At 47.7% G+C, this 16232-nt stretch overlaps 1 protein-coding gene across 3 annotated transcripts in view; it reads right to left on the reverse strand.

Moving 5' to 3' along the window:
• Positions 1 to 11: 11 nt before the first annotated feature.
• RHCE (Rh blood group CcEe antigens) overlaps positions 12 to 16232 on the reverse strand; it is a 28774-nt gene continuing 12553 nt past the window's right edge. For 2 of the 3 annotated variants that reach the window (XM_087820223.1, XM_087820222.1), the window contains 8 exons: positions 15569 to 15719; positions 13988 to 14135; positions 12869 to 13035; positions 11040 to 11174; positions 8583 to 8716; positions 5005 to 5084; positions 1973 to 2046; positions 12 to 38 (listed from right to left, as the gene is read on the reverse strand). In XM_087820223.1, coding sequence (XP_087676349.1) covers positions 12 to 38; positions 1973 to 2046; positions 5005 to 5084; positions 8583 to 8716; positions 11040 to 11174; positions 12869 to 13035; positions 13988 to 14135; positions 15569 to 15719 — 916 coding nt within the window. The remainder of the gene's footprint in view (positions 39 to 1972; positions 2047 to 5004; positions 5085 to 8582; positions 8717 to 11039; positions 11175 to 12868; positions 13036 to 13987; positions 14136 to 15568; positions 15720 to 16232) is intronic. The other variant, XM_016216350.2, reaches the window with a different exon arrangement.

Below are 16232 nucleotides of genomic sequence, written 5' to 3' on the forward strand. Positions count from 1 at the left end.
GATGCTTTTGCTTAAAATCCAACAGCCAAATGAGGAAACTGTAAAAGCAAAGCAAACATTTTTATTACAGATGAGCCCTTCTACTCTTAAAATTGGTACACATGATTCTCCCTTGATCTTTTGAAATTTATATTAACCAAAATGTCTCATCACAGCCCTTAGAGAGGTTCATTCCTAAAACCTGAATTGGAAGAGCTCCTAGACAGACCTCATTTCATATAGCTCATCACACGGATCATTGCTAAATAGTCCTCTGGCTTTATTTGAACACCTTCAGTGACAGTGGACTCACTACCATTTAAAGAAGCTCATTTCATTTTGCAGACAGTTCAAATTGAAATAGTTGAAGGAAGCAACCATTCTCTTAGTGAAAGTACGTGAAAAAAATGTGTTATAAACTGTTTTTGTAAATCAGTACATTAGTTAGGATCATTGCAATCTAGAGGAAGATAGAAGATTTGTGCATGCAGCTCCTTGAGACCTAGGACTATATTTCATATAGATTTGTCTGTCCAGCTCGTCACACAGGGCTCTGTCACCTACTCTGTCATACATTTAATGGAATTAGGGAATAAACAAGTGCATCTTACTAGAACCATCCAAGGATGAGATGGGTGCCCCAGCCTAGCAAATGCCAGGCATGGCCAGGACAACCAGGGATGGGTGCAAGGTGAGGCAGGTAACGTACAACAGTGTGGGTGACTCAGATGAAGAGAGTGTACACCATATGGCTGCATTTTATAAATTTTTAGAAAATGCAAACTAGTCTATAGTGACAAAAAGCAGGTCAGTGGATGCCTGGGGATGGGGTGGGGTAGGAAGGGAGTAGTAGTTCCAAAGAGGCAGGAGGAAATGTTTGGTGGTGATGGATATGTTCGGTATTTTGATTGTGGTGGTGGTTTTCACAGGTGTTGAATATATTTAAATGTATCAAATTGTAGACTTCAAATATGTGTGGTTCATTGCCAGTTATAAAAGCTGTTTGAAGAAGAGGAAGGAGACTGAGGAGAGGGACAGAGACAGGGAGAGGGTCTCTGTTTTGCCCCTACAGACAGAAATGCCCCATAGTAAAGCTGGTTCTCTTCCCTTCAGTGATGAGTCCGTCGGCATGCGGTGGAGAAAGGATTGGCATGGGACTCTCAAGGCCTGGTCCTGGGCTTGTCTCTGCCACTCACAAAGTACGATGCTGGGCATTAGCCTGACCTCTATTGGCTCCAACTTCCCATTTATAACAGGCAATATTGATCCCCGCTTGCCCAACCTCAGCTTTGATTGGAAGATTACCTAAGGCGACACACATCAGAGTGCTTCGTGAGCTATGAGTGTAGGTCAAAGGGAGGAGGGCAGTGGGTGACAGGCTCTAGCCTGGTCATGGCAACGAATGCGACAATGTTACAGAGACTCTCAGCAAGTGACTTGTGTGAGCTCCAGGACCCTCGGCTAAATAACCCCCAACTTCGATACTACAAGTTTTCTTGTGTCCACCAGCTGTAATTTACCAAGAGTTGTTTTAGATTCAGCTCTGTCACTCAAGCACTGTGAGAACTCGGGCAGTCCTGGCTCCACTCTGAGCATCTGCCAAGTGAGGGGATTAGACTTGCTGGCCCCCACGGTCCTTCTGGCTCTTGCATTCGGGATTCTATCACCTTCACGGCAAACTTTGCCCACTTTGATGACTCCATGTGGAGAGAAGTGTGGCCAAAGACAGTTCTTTTATCCCTGGCCCTCAGTGACTTTCAGGCATCAGGGAAATGGTAGCCTTTACCACCTCCCCACCCTGCACACACACACACACACACACACACACACACACACGTGCACATCATGGATTTGCTCCTTCCACGTTCTTTACGTCATTTTCATTTGTTTTTATTTTACTCGCATAAACACCAAATGAACATATATGCCTTGATATCTTTTTAAGTTCATTCACTCAAAATCTATGACATTAATAGGTTAAAAAAAAACTTACCTCCCAGAAAGCTTGATCATCAAAATATTTAGCCGCATGAGGTGCTCTCCATATTTTGAGTTGTAAAAGTAAACCTGTTTAAATTCATAGTAAAATGTTAAACATTAGGAGCACAGCATGTGTTATCTCGTAATCAAAATATCATACCATTTTTTCTCCCACAACCAGGAGGCAGACAAGTCGAAGCATTGTTCTTCCTGGACCAACTTAATTAACTCTATAGACATCTTTTAACAAGGAATGGGCAAGAGCAATTATTTCCAAGTAATGAAGTTATGCCGAGAGGTATAGGATAACCATGGATCTGACATGCTTCCCAAGAGTGGCCCTGCCGGACGGTGCCCCTCTTTAAAAGCTTATCCATTTAAAACGCAAGAGCCACCGTGGCAAGCTACTCAAAGTAGGTACCTTTGTAGAGCCAACAAGCTCTCGCCAGCCTCAGCCGGATGCCGCCGTGCAGCTAGGAAAGGAGTTTATAACAGCTGCTTCTGCGCCTGTCTTCACCGGTGCAGCCCCTGCGCGGGGAGCGTGGCCCTGTGCGCTCCCCCAGCTGCGCGAACCTGCCGCGCGCCCAGCGTTCGGGAGCGAGCACTCACCCTCCCACGAAGCAGGGAAATGCCTTTCCGACATTTATCTGCGCGTTTTTAACGATGACCGTCTCGTATTCAGCAGTGCCGAACAAGAGTAAGCATGCGTATGCTCATGTTTCGCTTTTGTTGTGCATGCGTCTAACTGATACTGGCAGGTAAGGTGCAGTTGCACACCTTGTGTAGCTAGAATTGCTCAGAAATGGTCTCTGTCGCCGACATGAATTTTCCAGATGGCTGAGGCTTACTCATCCCTAATGAAAATCCATCTAAATACATAAATCCGTACTGTATTTTTGTGTCTTATGAGTCATCACTGAACACATTTAGACTTTTTAAAAAATCAGAACCATTGCTAAGAGCATCCTCTTAGGAAACTGCTGTGTAACGCAGAGAAGGTAGGTAGCCGTTGAGGGTTGTTGGCCTGCTCTCCAGCAGCCTGAGCTTTTTGTGTTCTTGTGTCTGATTTTAAGAATTCCTTGTCCTCTGTGAGGCTCTCTGCTGTCACTTCCAACATACCAGTGTGCCTGACTTCAGAACCAGCCCCACCACTAACCTATTTCTAGTCTTCCCGAACTGAAAACCCAACAACCATGCTTGATGGGATTGTTCCTTAAACAGTGTACAGACCCAAGTAATGGGGCCTCTCGACAAGTAAAGTGCCTTTCAGAGGGCAGTTGGGACTATTTTGGCTGCTGGGAGGCCACTTTCCACTTCCGTGGTCCAAGTTGCCTTTAATAACCAGTTCCCTCATGTCCATAACAGTATGTAAGGAGGAAAGCTCATTGGTTTTCACTCTTAAAGAAATAATCTAGGTGTCTTCCACTATCTCTTTTTTGACTCTTTTGAAGGAAACAGAACACACACACCCAGGTCCTTTACAAGCCAGTGCAAGTCAGTGTGACTTTGGTAATACAGTGAATGGTGGAAGAGCCCAGGGATAGGGTTGTCAGATAAGATACAGGAGGATGCTCAGCTAATTTTGAATTTTAAAAAATGGGCACCTTATACTTTCATTTGCTAACTCTGACAGCCCTACCCGGGAGACAATGTAAACTTCTGGATGAAGGAATTTTTCTCATCTGTACTTCATCACCTCAAACTGTTGAAAGCTGACGCCACGTGGTACATTAAGGTAATTCTGGACAGTTCCACTCTCTAAACCACCCAGGTAACTCCAAAAAGTACCTTCATACATGTCTTAGAGCTGAAAGGAAGCCAAATGATTAGTTACCATAATCCTTTCCTTATACAGAGAAGCCAGCCGAGCCCAGAGAAAGTGAAGTGACATGCCTAACGCCACCCAACTCCTTAGTGTCTGCTTATGCTATCTGGTCTCTTGTTTGGCATCCAAACAATATTGTTAGAAACAATCCAAATATATTGTTAGACACAATATATGAGTGTCTAACCCATAAAAGCTGTTCACTTATAGAATAAAAGTGAACGTTTCTGAACAGAGTGCATATTTTCACCTGGCCTATAAGTAAGATTGGCAGATTAGTAACTCCCCCAGATTCTTTGCTGTTCTGTCATATTGCAAGAGCAAAAACATACTTCAACCCTCTTTTTAAAGATTTCCAGTGGCCACTCCCCCCTCACTCCATCCATGTCAGCTACACTGACCTCCTTGCTGTTCCCCAAACATACAAAGGCCCCTGCCTCAGGGCCTTTTGCACTTGCTGTTCCTTCTCATAGAATGCTCTTCTCCAAAATAAGCACATTGTATGTCTCCCTCCTGCTTTTCACTCAGGTCTCTGCCTAAAGGTCACCTTTACTAAATAGGCCTTCCCTTACCACCCTTCCAAAAGAACAGCCCACCCTCACACTGAATCTAGTTCCCCTACTCTGATTTATTTATCTTCATAGCACTTATCACCATCTTACATAAGTATGCATTTATTTGCCTATTTATTGTCAACTAGAATGTCAGCTCCATGAGGTCAGGGAATTGTTTTATTCACTGCTTTGTCCCTAGTGCCTAAGAATAGTGTCTGGCTCATATTAGATATTGAATAAATATTTGCTGAGCCAAATAATGTTATGGATGTCCTAGGAAAATAAAAGGTAAACATTTTGGCATAAGGATTTCCTTGGCCTTCTGTACAAAATTGAGGGAAATCACCAGCTCTGGCTTTAAGAGGCTACAACATCACCACTCACCCCTACTCGTGAATCTCAGGAAAGTCTCTTCCTTTCCCTGGACCTCCGAGTCCACACCTGTTGCAGGTGACCTCTGAGTGCCTTTCCAATTCTGAAATTATGTGATTCTGTGTGTGTTTGTTTTTTAATCAAAGTCTGAGCCCTTTGCCTCATTTGGCTGGAACCGAGAAGGTGGGTTCACAGGGAACAGGATGGGCTTGTGCATGTCTGGCCATGGGGCAGATGCACTCTGAACCCGGGCCCTGTGCCTGGGCAGTGGTGGAAAGGTGATGTCACACTGACCTGTCAGGAGACCAGATGCTAGGCCCACCGCCACGGCCAAGCTGAGTGCCCCAGTGGTGAGGAGCGCCACGTGCGTGACCCTAGAAATGACAAAGCAAAAGTGGTCACATTCAGGTATCAGGCCGCAGAGGTCATGGGAACAAAAAGCACTGCTTGTATGAGTAGTGACACTGTCAGGAAAGGCCATTAGGAGAACAAGTGTCCTCTTCCTGGTGGCCCATTCCCCTGTCATTTACCTGCAAAGCCGTGCAGATGTGGAGGAGGGGGAGGGAGGGAGGATTCCAGGATCCTCTTGGGCTACTTTAATCCTCAGGCCCCATGGGTAATGAACTAGACCAGGAGTTAGAAAGACCAAGTTCCAGTTCCAGTTCTGTCACTAGTTGTGTGGCCCTGGAAAAGTCACTTAACCCCTCAGGCAGAACCGGAGCTTCCTCATTAGGCAATTAAAGATGAAGGCTCTATTTCTGTCAAGTCAAGGAGGGGTACAGTTTGGCTATCAGATCCATCTCCCCTGCCTGCCCCCCTTGAACATATTCCCTGTTCGCTGTCCTTCAAGGCAATCCCAGGACTTCACTTTAAACAATTAAGCGGCCCTGGGAGGACATGCACATGGCCTTGCAGTAGACATAAAGGCAACAGTGTTTTAGAGCAGCAGTACTAGAATGTTCCTAATAGCTCCAAATTAGAAACTGCCCAGATGGTCATCAATAATGGATCAATAAATTGTGCTGTATTCACACAATGAAACACTTGTTTTAACTGTGTTTTCCCAGACTCTGTAATTTGTCTACTCGGTACTCATTTATCACAGGGCCAAGCCAATGGGCCAAGTTGTTTTACCTCTCTTCTTGCAAGTCAGCTTTCTTGGGAGCGCAAAACTCATATTACAAACCCCCAACCGCAAACTCTGACGTGTGCTCTCACTTCCTGCCCAGTAGGGAATGTCCCCCCTGTGCTTCCCCGCCGCTGCACTCCCAAAGGCGTAGTCTCAGCTCCCCCGTTTCTCTGCTGCCTGGCCTGCATGTGGCCCTGCGTGGTGCGCTGTGCCTCGTTTCTAGGGGCACTGTGAATAACATTAAATTTTCCTTTCAGTGGCATGGACCTCTCCCTGTTGTCACTCAGTCACCTTTATAAATTAAACCCAAGCACAATTTAACACTATACCCCAATGAAAATGAACAATCTGCAGAGATTCTCAACAACATGGGTGAATCTCAGAAAGACAGTGTTGAGTAGAGGAAGCCAGGCACCCAGGGGCGCAGACTCCCTGTATGATCCCATGTGTGTATGTGTATGAAGGATGAAAGCGGGCGAAACGGATTAATGCTGTTAGAAGTCAGATTGGTGGTTACCCTGGGGTGGGACATTTGCCTGCAAAGACACGAAGGAGCTCTGGGTGCTGGTTATAGGGACGTGTCAGAAAACTGATCAAGTGACACCCTTCTGATATTTGCACTTTTCTGGATGTAGATTGTACTACAAAAATAGTTTGTGTGTTGTTTGTTTGTTTTTTAAGAAATGTTAAGTGGCAGAATAGAAGCTAAATCCAAATCTGCTGACTGCCAACCCACAATTCACTCTTATCCTGATGCATCTGAAAGCAGAGATGGAGGAAGCAGGAATCACCACACAACAGTCCCCACGCAGGGTGGGCTCCCCTGTGCCAGGCTTGGTGCTTTTCCATCTGACTTCGCGTGATCCTCACAGCAGGCCTGTGAGCAAGGTATTTCACAAATGGGGAGGTCCGGGTTAGGAAGGTGCACCAAGGGTTCCACTGTCACAGGCTTGGAATGGGCGGTTCTTGGGACTCAAACCAGGCAGGTCGGTCTACCCGCAAAGGCTGGCCAGATCATTCCCAGGTTTCAGCATTTGAGGGTTACTTTCGCAAATTTGGCCATAGTGACATTCCAGAAATACTATTTTAAAAAATAATTTCCTTTAAATAGACCTCTCCTTTTTTTCTTTTTTCTTTTTTTTTTTTACATTTAAACAAACTTATTTAAAAGAAAACTTTATGTCACTAACTTAAGTAGAAGAGAAATGAGAGGGAACTAGAAAAAGATACAATGAAAACAAAACGTAGCTAGAATCTCCCCAAGATATGGCAGCCTGGGCAAGTCTCAGCCCGAGGCTTCCTCTCCTGTCACTCAAGCCAGAGGTCAGTGTGTGTCCCGGGGGTGCAGACGCTCCGCACCGAGTGGAGACTTTCTCCCTGATACAATCAAAGGACGAGTGAGAACTGGAAAAGAGCCAGTGCACTCTGTGAATCGAAGTTCTTTAAGTGTGTCCCCTCTTAAAATCCCACAATTTGTGAAAAGCCCTCCATCCTGACTCGGAGCAGGGCAGCTGATTCCTCACATCCAGTCGCCTGGACAGGAAACTGGCAAGTGCTGCTTGTGGAATGAACGAAAGTCAGCTGGCGTGCGCAGTGACACCACGGTAATGCAGGAGACGGTCCCCATGCCACACGAAGCGTTCGGGCTGCCAGCTCAGTCCTTTCTCCATCTTTCAGCTCCATACAGACGCGCCTCCCGTGGAAGCCGCGGCATCAATAATCATAAAGAAAGGGGCCATTGTTGGGCGTTTACTCCACACCAAGCCCTGTCCTGAGCCCTTTATTTATTATATGTGGCTGAATCTTCACAGCAGTCCCCAGATGTAGCTCTTATTATCCCATGTTACAGAGAGAAAATTGAATCTTAAAGAGAGTTTGACTGAGTACCATGCCTAAGGTCATGTGACTGGTAAATGTGACCTCGGTCTGTCTGTCCCTAAAGCCTGTGCCCTTTACTTCCAGCAGACCAAAGGCCTCCTAAGAGAGGTCATCGTTGTCACTATGCCCTTCCCTTTGCTGGGTTCCTGCAGAGAAGGAACAGCTTCTTGGTCCCCGACCGTCTCATTCTGATGAGAGTTGGCTTGCAGAGGTGTGCTGGGCTCGTGGGCCCGCGGTTCTCATCTCTTCTCAACCCCAGATGTTCCAGGTTGGCAGCCTGGAATTTGGCCCACGCAATTTTTCTAATGATTTTGACCCTTGCCAATACTTGGGAGAGTGCCTACCATTTTCCTACATTCGCTTATTAAATCCTCTTAACCACACGGTTCCTGGCCTCAGGCAGCCTCCAGCAACCCTGTGAGGGGAGGTATTGTCCTTATGTCCATTTACAATCCGGTGACCAAAGCTCAGAGAAGTTAGGTAACATGCCCAGCTTGTAAGAGTTCAAGACCAGTCTGACTCCACCGCACACTCCTCACCATGACCTACACCATCAGAGGTTGGAAAATGGACTCAACTGGCTTGGGCCTGACAGCCCTGCTGTCTGCTTTTGGGAGGCCTCAGGACTATCTGCCTTTGCCTTGCACCTAAGCTGCCCCCTTTGGAAAGAAGCAGTGGCCTGAAGAGGTGATGACTCCACACAAGTTAGGGGCTGGGCAGAATTTCTGAATAAACTGGCCAAAAAATACTCACTGAGGCCTGCTGGGTGCCTGGCCCTGAATACATGTACCCCCAGCTAAGTGCTCCGGACACATTTTTTCCTGAGTTAGATGGGGATATTAAAGGAGTGAGCCAAATGACTCACATGGGATCCTTGCTCCAGATTGCCTGATATGTCATCAGCCCGATGTAGGCAATCTCTCCGAGCAGACCAGGCAAGCCGAAGGTGTAGTGCACGCCACAAGTGTCATCGATCCCCAGCACGTGGTTAAAACACACCTGGAAACAAAGGTCATTATAAGTAGATCTGCCTGTGAGACTGACATTCCCTACTTACCCTTTACACACATCCTTGGCATCCAGGGCCACCAAAAGGGGATGGGCTTTAGGGCTCACCTGAAACAGCACGTCCAGACTTGAACGTGCACTCACATTACCTGGGAAGCCTGTTAAACTGCAGAGTTGGATTTAGAGGGTCTGGATCCTGAGAGTCTGCATTTCTAGCGAAGTCCCAGGGAATGCCAGTGCTGCTGGTCCACTGGCCGCACTTTGAGAAGCAAGGATCTAACCCAGGCACTACTCACATTTGGGACTATAATTCTGTGTTGTGAGTATGCTGTCCTGTGAACTGTAGGATGTTTAGCAGCATCCTTCACCTGTACCCTTTAGATGCCAATAGCACCCCAACCCAGTGTGTCAACCAAGAACGTCTCCAGATATTATCAAATGTCCCTGGGAGGTGATTGAGACCTATTGGTCTAGCTCAAACTTAACTGCCATCCAAAGACAAATGGCTGATTAGAATAAAAGTCAGAAGAAAAGAATCTGACCACACCTTCAGACTCCCATTCAATGCTCCTCCACCTCACCACTTAGCCTCCCAGATGGCCATGGGCCAACAGATGCAGATACAAATGAGAATTTCTTCAAGGCTAGCTCCCTCCTTAGATTCCCCATTGACTAAAACCCCAGACTCCTCAACTAGCTCAGGAGATACACCTAAGCACCTGCCATCTCTCAAGACTCTGGTCCCTGCACACTCTCAGGTGAACCCAACACTTCAGTCATGAGAACATCTTTCTGTTTCCTGACTGGGCCATATGCCCTTCTCACTGTTGAGCCTTTGAATACACTGCTCCTCTGCCCTGAATACGTTTTCCACTTCTTTGTCTAGCTAAGATTAGTTATCTGTTAGCTCTCCCTCTGCTGAGACACCCGCTGCTCTGGGAAGCACTTCCTGAGGCATCTCAGGCTGGCTTAGATGTGCTCCTGGAGCAGTTGTCACTGAGTTGTGCTTATTTGTCCGTGTTTTTCACTGTACTATGACTAGGGAAGCAGGATAAACGTTAAAACATAAGCGATGAATGAATGAATGCGTGAATGTGTGAATGAATGAATGTGTGAACAGGTGAGTGAATGAATGAGTAAATCAATGAATGAGTGAATCAATGAATGAATGAGTGAATCATCCTTTAATTGTTCCCCCCAGTGACAGAGTCAAGGAAACTGAAGCACAGAGAAAGCGATGGGCCTGACGGTAACTCACACTCTCCTGCTGTGCGCTTCCTCCTTTCATCTTAGGGCCTCAAAGCCAGAGGAGAGAAAAGACAACTGTTGCCATTCCAAAGATGAAAAGCAGACTGCCCCATCTTTGCTCACATCAAACTGCTGGTAAGTTCTTCCTCATCTGGAGCTGCAACTCCCTCCCTGAACACCCACTGTCCATCAGATCCGGCTTCCCGCGCCGTGCCACCCACAAGTACACTCCTTTACCCTCCACTAAGCCCTCAGCCCATGAAGATTTGCTGTTCCTAAACATTTCTTTTAGAAGTGTGTCATAACAAATTGGCTATAATGAAATATTCTGGTATTATCTGTGCCTGTTGAATATTGAAGGAAGAAAAATCCATCCACTTCAAACTAGACAATCAGAAGTGGACGTGACCTGGATTATCAACCCAGCATCTCTCTTCTGGGTGGTGCCCTTCCCACCCCCATTCTCACGGTTCACGGGCAGCAGCCATGTGTGTACGACATGTCCCCTCCCCCACCCAGCCAAAGATGGGCCCAAGATCCAAGTTAGGCCAATGAGCTCCTTCTTCAAAGAACTTGGAATTAGGGCCAAGAGATGTTACCCAGCTGCTTTCTTGAAGAGAGATACCACATTTCACCATGTGGAATAGCAGTAGGAGAACAGAAAGGGAGTCTACAGAGTGAGAATAAAGCAGATATTCAGGAAAAACAAAGAAAGAAAAAGATCATGTTCCTCTTGGGCTCCCCACAACACTCCAGTCCCTGGTGCTAGCCATTCCTGGGCTCCCAGGAGCATTCCTGTCCTTGGGTTCCGTGGCATTCCAGTAGCTTTATAACAAATTCCCCCTATGTCTGAGCAAGCTTGAATGGGTTCTGCTACTTGCTCCCCAGGTCCTAACAAATGCACCATCCAACCTGGGTGGGTCCCTCATCCAAGCTTTGAAGCTAAACTGAGAGGGTGTCAACACCCGTCTAGCGCAGCCTACGGCACCACACGATGGCCCACCATGGTCCCAGGGTCCTTCTGGTCCAAGACAAAGCAGAAGGCGTTAGTTGCCCAGCTCCTTACCTGCAGGCATTTGGCTCCCCCAATGATCAGCCCAGCCAGGAGGCCCAGCACCATGGCAATCCAAGGGGAAGCAATAATGTGACATGAGGCACCCACAGCGACGCCTCCGGCCAGCACTGCATTGTGGACGTGATTCTGCAAAGAAATAGCTTGTGGGGGAATGGAGTGAGGCACAGAGAGGACAACATCTTGCCCAAAGTTCCCCAGCAAGCTGGTAGTAAGGCAATACTGTAAGGTCCTCCCTGCTTGGCTGATCCTGAAACCATCCACTGCCCTCTGTTGAGACCACCTGGCCTTTATCAATGGTCTTATCTCACCCTACTTCTCAGGCTCAGGGAGCAGTCACCCTAATTGGGTGGCATTTAGGGAATCAGCTTGAAAGTCTTGCTACTCAGCATTCAGCCACCCTCACACTCATTAGTGGTGTGTCCTTGGGCGCTTAACAGCTCAGTGCTTCAACTTTTCTACCAGATAATGGGGTTTTGATTATGCCTACTTAATGCAGGTTATTGTAAGAATTAAATGAGTTACCACATGTAAAACCCTTAGCCCAGTGCATGGCATAGAACACGAGTAAATGCCCAATAAATATAAGCCATTATTATTGCTTTTATTATTTTTATTAGTATTTGCTACTTGGTGCCTATGCCACCTGCATGACTGGACCCAATAAGCTGGGCCGTGGATCGCATCTCTGCTGTGTCTTTCATTTCTCTAGAACTGGGCCTCACCTTCTCTTACACTTCTTACCCCTTTCCGCCCATACCCACCCCCAGCCCTTTTCCCCTTATTATCTCATAACAGGACAGTTTGGTTCAGTTCATGAACTTGAATTCTTGCTCCTGTCGGTGATTAAGCTGTGTATGACCATGGAGAATTTGGTCTTAAGTTTTCATAAAGTAGGGTGAGACTTTAGAGTTCAGGATCCCATCCCTTGTTTAAAGGAATGCTTTTCTAAAGCCAATAAATGCTACAAAAAACAACAACAAGAAGAACAAAAACGGTCTAACGAGGTCTAGGAGCCCTGGGCCCACAGATCAGCTTCTGGGTTTTGCTGGCCTGATTGCCAAACCTGCCTCCCTGGATGACCCACCTTGTCTGATCCTAGACTCCCTGTCACCATGGAGCTCACCAGTGGGGACACCTATCTCCCCCTAGTACTGCTAACCTGTCACCCGTGGCCATATTCTCTCCACTCCGGGCCCCACTGCCGATCTAGACCTTTCCCCACCACCTCTTGCTGGCTGACTCCATGCCCTGATCACCACAGGAACTTGTTCTGTCTTTAGCTCTACACTCTCACCATCTCCCCAACCCAAAACTCACATGATCCCCGGGCTCCACCGATAATAGCAGCTGATGTCTGCCTGCACTTATTCCACATGAAGCACTTTACATATGCAATTTAAGTGGCTTAACCAAGGCCACGTGGCTAGGTTAACCTACCTCTTTACTGACATTTCTTGGGGTAAGGGGAAAGGCGGACTCATTCTGTTCTCGTTTCTCTCTGCTGACTCTTGCTCATGGTGGTGGCTTTAATAACTAGCAGAAATGGGGTTCAAACCTGGGTCTGTGTGATGTCAATGCTGATGGACTAAATCACGCCCCCCCCCCCAGTAAGCCTTTGATCAGTGCACAGTCTCCCAGGTTCCAGGGCCCATTTTACAACCTAGCTCTCTTCCTTATGCTCCATGACACGGCAGACAAGGCTCCACCACTGGCCATGCTCCTTCCCAAGTAGTGAGGCTGGCCCTGGGGGCAGGGGGCGTGACTATGTGTGTCAGGCCTGGCAGACCCAAGTGCTGCCCCTGGAGCAGCCCCCTCCTCACCATGTTGATCTTCCCTTGAGGGTGAACCAAGGCCGACACAGAGATGGCCGTTACTGTGCTCACTGCAAGAGCATAGTAGGTGTTGAACACGGCAGTCTTCCTTTCCAGTGGCATGAATATCAGAGCAGAGTTGAAACTTGGCCAGAACATCCACAAGAAGAGGGTGCCTGGGGGTGAGAGAGTCAGTGGCCAGAACCAGCACTCCTGCTCCAGAGCCTGAGCCTCTGCAGACTTCAGACGGGAGAAGCCGGGAGCTGGCTAATCTTAGCTTGATTACTCTCTAGCTATGACTTTGGGAAGTTATGTGTCCTTTCTGAAATTCCAAGTTGGCAGCTAACACATTTCACAGGCAGGGAATCCAAGGCCTTGAGAATTGAAATGAACGAACCCCAGACCTCCTGACCCTGGCTTGTGATGGCCAAATGCTTATTTTTAAAAATTAGTTGCCCGGCTGGGCGTGGCTCAGCGGTTGAGCATTGACCTAGGACTCAGGCTATCAGGGTTTGATTCCCGGTCAGGGCACATGCCCGGGTTGTGGGCTCCATCAATGACTCTCTCATCATTGATGTCTCTCTCTCTCTCTCCCTCTCCTTTCCTCTCTCTAAAATCAATAAAGATATATTAAAAAAAATAAAATCAGCATGCTGCTTTCATTCAGCACGGTGGCCTGATCCTCAGTCGCCGGCTGTGGAGCTGGATGGCTGACTTCCTCTCAGCCTCTCCAGCACTTCAAGTTCATCATTCTCACCGCCGCTTTTTAAAATACACCATATGACTGTTCAGTGCCCACCCTCTTCTTTCCTCCACTTCGGGGGGCCTTACTTTCTTCGCTTCCCTCCAATTCCCTCTTTTAAGTTGAGGCCAAACAAATTGGATGAATTTATTTAAACTCAAATGTAGGGATTCTTTCCTCTCCTTTGGATATGAATGAAGAGAGGTGCCCTAGAGGGGAAGGCTTCATCCAAAGGTCTGAACTCATCAAGCCCCACTGGAGGAAATGAGTCATTGGAGAGGGGCTTCAGACACCCAGGGCTCGTTGGTGAAAGACATTTTCTGCAGAGTGTTTTGGAGCCTCTTGCTCACCCCAGGTCCGAGGCCTCCCACCCACCCTGCCCTTACCCAGCATGGCGAACAGGCTGGGGCTCGTTGTCCTCCGGTTTTTCTCCTCTGCCGCCTTGGGCATACGTCTTGAGAGGCACCTGGCCACCATCAGTCCAAAATATGCAGCGAACACGTGGACGTGCATCATGCTTACATGGTCATCCTCCTGCAACGAAGCGCAGCGGGAGCCGTGAGCGCCCGCACCCTCTGCGCGCAGGCGAACCCCATGCTCCTCGGAGAAAGCTCTGGGCCTCACACGGGGGTGTGACTCACAGTCACCAGACAGGCTGAAGCTTATCCAGCCCCGCAGCTCCCCTTTCAGAGGAGCCCCGTGAGCAGCTGAGTGTCTATTCCAGGGAGGTTCCTGGTTGGTCTTATCAGTAGCTTTTAAGTGCTTTTGGCCAGCCCTGGCTGGTGTGGCTCAGTTGGTTGGAGCGTACATCAAGAGGTCACAGGTTCGATTCCCAGTCAGGGTGCACACATACCCAGTTGTGGGTTCAATTCCTGGTCGGGGTTGGCTGAGGCAACCAAATGTTTCTCTCTCACATCGATGTCTCTCTCTCTCTCCCCCCCTCCCTCTCCCTTCTTCTCTCTCTAAAATAAAAAAAAAACACACAAAAAAAACATATCCTCGGGTGAGGATTTAAAAATAAATACATACATACATACATACATAAATGCTCTTGGCCAAGGTCCACTTAGGCAGGGCAAAATGCCACATGGCCACGTACCTCCACGGCTTCCTACTTTTCTGCAGAATTTCATGGAGTGGTAAGTGATATAAACTTTGCAAGATGAAACAGTCAGGCTTCTCATAACAGAACTGATGTCTTAGTAAATTCTAGGTATATGCTAATTTTGCTTTATAAATATCAAATTTAGGAATCCTTAATAACTCAGTGTGTTCCTCCTAAATCCTGTCAATTGTGCCTTCAAAACATATCCCAAATTGACAGAATTTTTACCACCACACCTCACTGACCCCGCCTTGGTTTAAGCCACCATCACTGCAAACCCAAATTATTGCAATAACCCCCTTAGCAAGTGATCAAAGTTAACATACTCAGTAATGAGACAAATGCCACTACTTTGCTGTGTGATCTTGGGCAATCACTTCCCCTCTCTGGGTGACAGCTTTCTCTTTTGTGATCAGCTCTCATCTTACTTGATTGTATCTGACCACAGGGTCGCCACTACAGCAGAAGACCTGGGAAAACCATTTGGCATGGCCTCACCTTCACAGGCTGGCCTCAGCCTTAGACTTTTGACAGTTTCCCCCAGTGACTTCACATGTACAGTTTAGTGACACACATTGACTGGTCTGAAAGAAGACACTGGCCATGCAGCTTAGTGGGCCCCAGCTGGTGGGGCCATGGGAATTAATTATCTTTTTATACTTCCCATAATTATCTTGTGATTCCTACTGTATCATATTTTAGAAGCTAAAGGCATTCATTTGTTATGTTTAAACATTTAGCACAGACCACACTTTTGTAACCCCATTTGGCCCTGGCTTTATTTTTTAAAGTCCCAGAAGCCTCACCCAAGGGAGGCCACCCTTTCCACCTCCTCAGCCCTCCTCACAGCACCATGACTCACAAAGAGGAATAGATGGCTGATCTCCCTCATGGCAACAAAGGCTGCCACCTCCATCAGCACCATCACCACCAGCTGCACGAGGTTGGTCTTCCCCAGGATGGCACCCGCTGAGATCAGCACGGACATGGCACTCATGGTAGCCCTCTGAATGCTGGGGAGACAGGGCCAGACAGGGATGGCTAAGAAGGAAGGATGACTCTCATTCATTCATTCATTCATTCACTCACTCATTTAACAAACACGTGTTGATCTTCTTACTCTCTGCCTGGCACTGAAGGCAAGATTCCCACCTATGGGGACTGATGCTGCCCAGCCTGGGGTTTCCTTCATTCCTTTCCCCCATCAGGGTGGCATCTACGCTCTGAGAGATTGCTCTCTCATACATACTGAGGATGCTCAGAGGTCCTTATAGGAATGTCACTGTGAGCTACAGAGGCCAAATGTTCCCTCAGGGCTCCGTCTGGGATCCAACAACTGGGACTCTGCCCTCGGCGTTTCTTCTGCCGTCATTGCTCACAAATGCTCAGTAGAGGGCGCTCTTCACCTGTAGCCCGAGGCCCCACACCCTCATCTCCTCTGCGCCTCGGAAGGCAGTGGAGAAATACTGGGTTTGGAAGTAGGACAAGCCTGGCTTCCAGTCTCAGCTTTTCCACTCGAGCAGCTA

This window comes from Miniopterus natalensis, chromosome 9, assembly GCF_054644295.1.
Source record: "Miniopterus natalensis isolate mMinNat1 chromosome 9, mMinNat1.hap1, whole genome shotgun sequence".
In the NCBI taxonomy this organism is placed as follows: Eukaryota; Metazoa; Chordata; class Mammalia; order Chiroptera; family Miniopteridae; genus Miniopterus; species Miniopterus natalensis.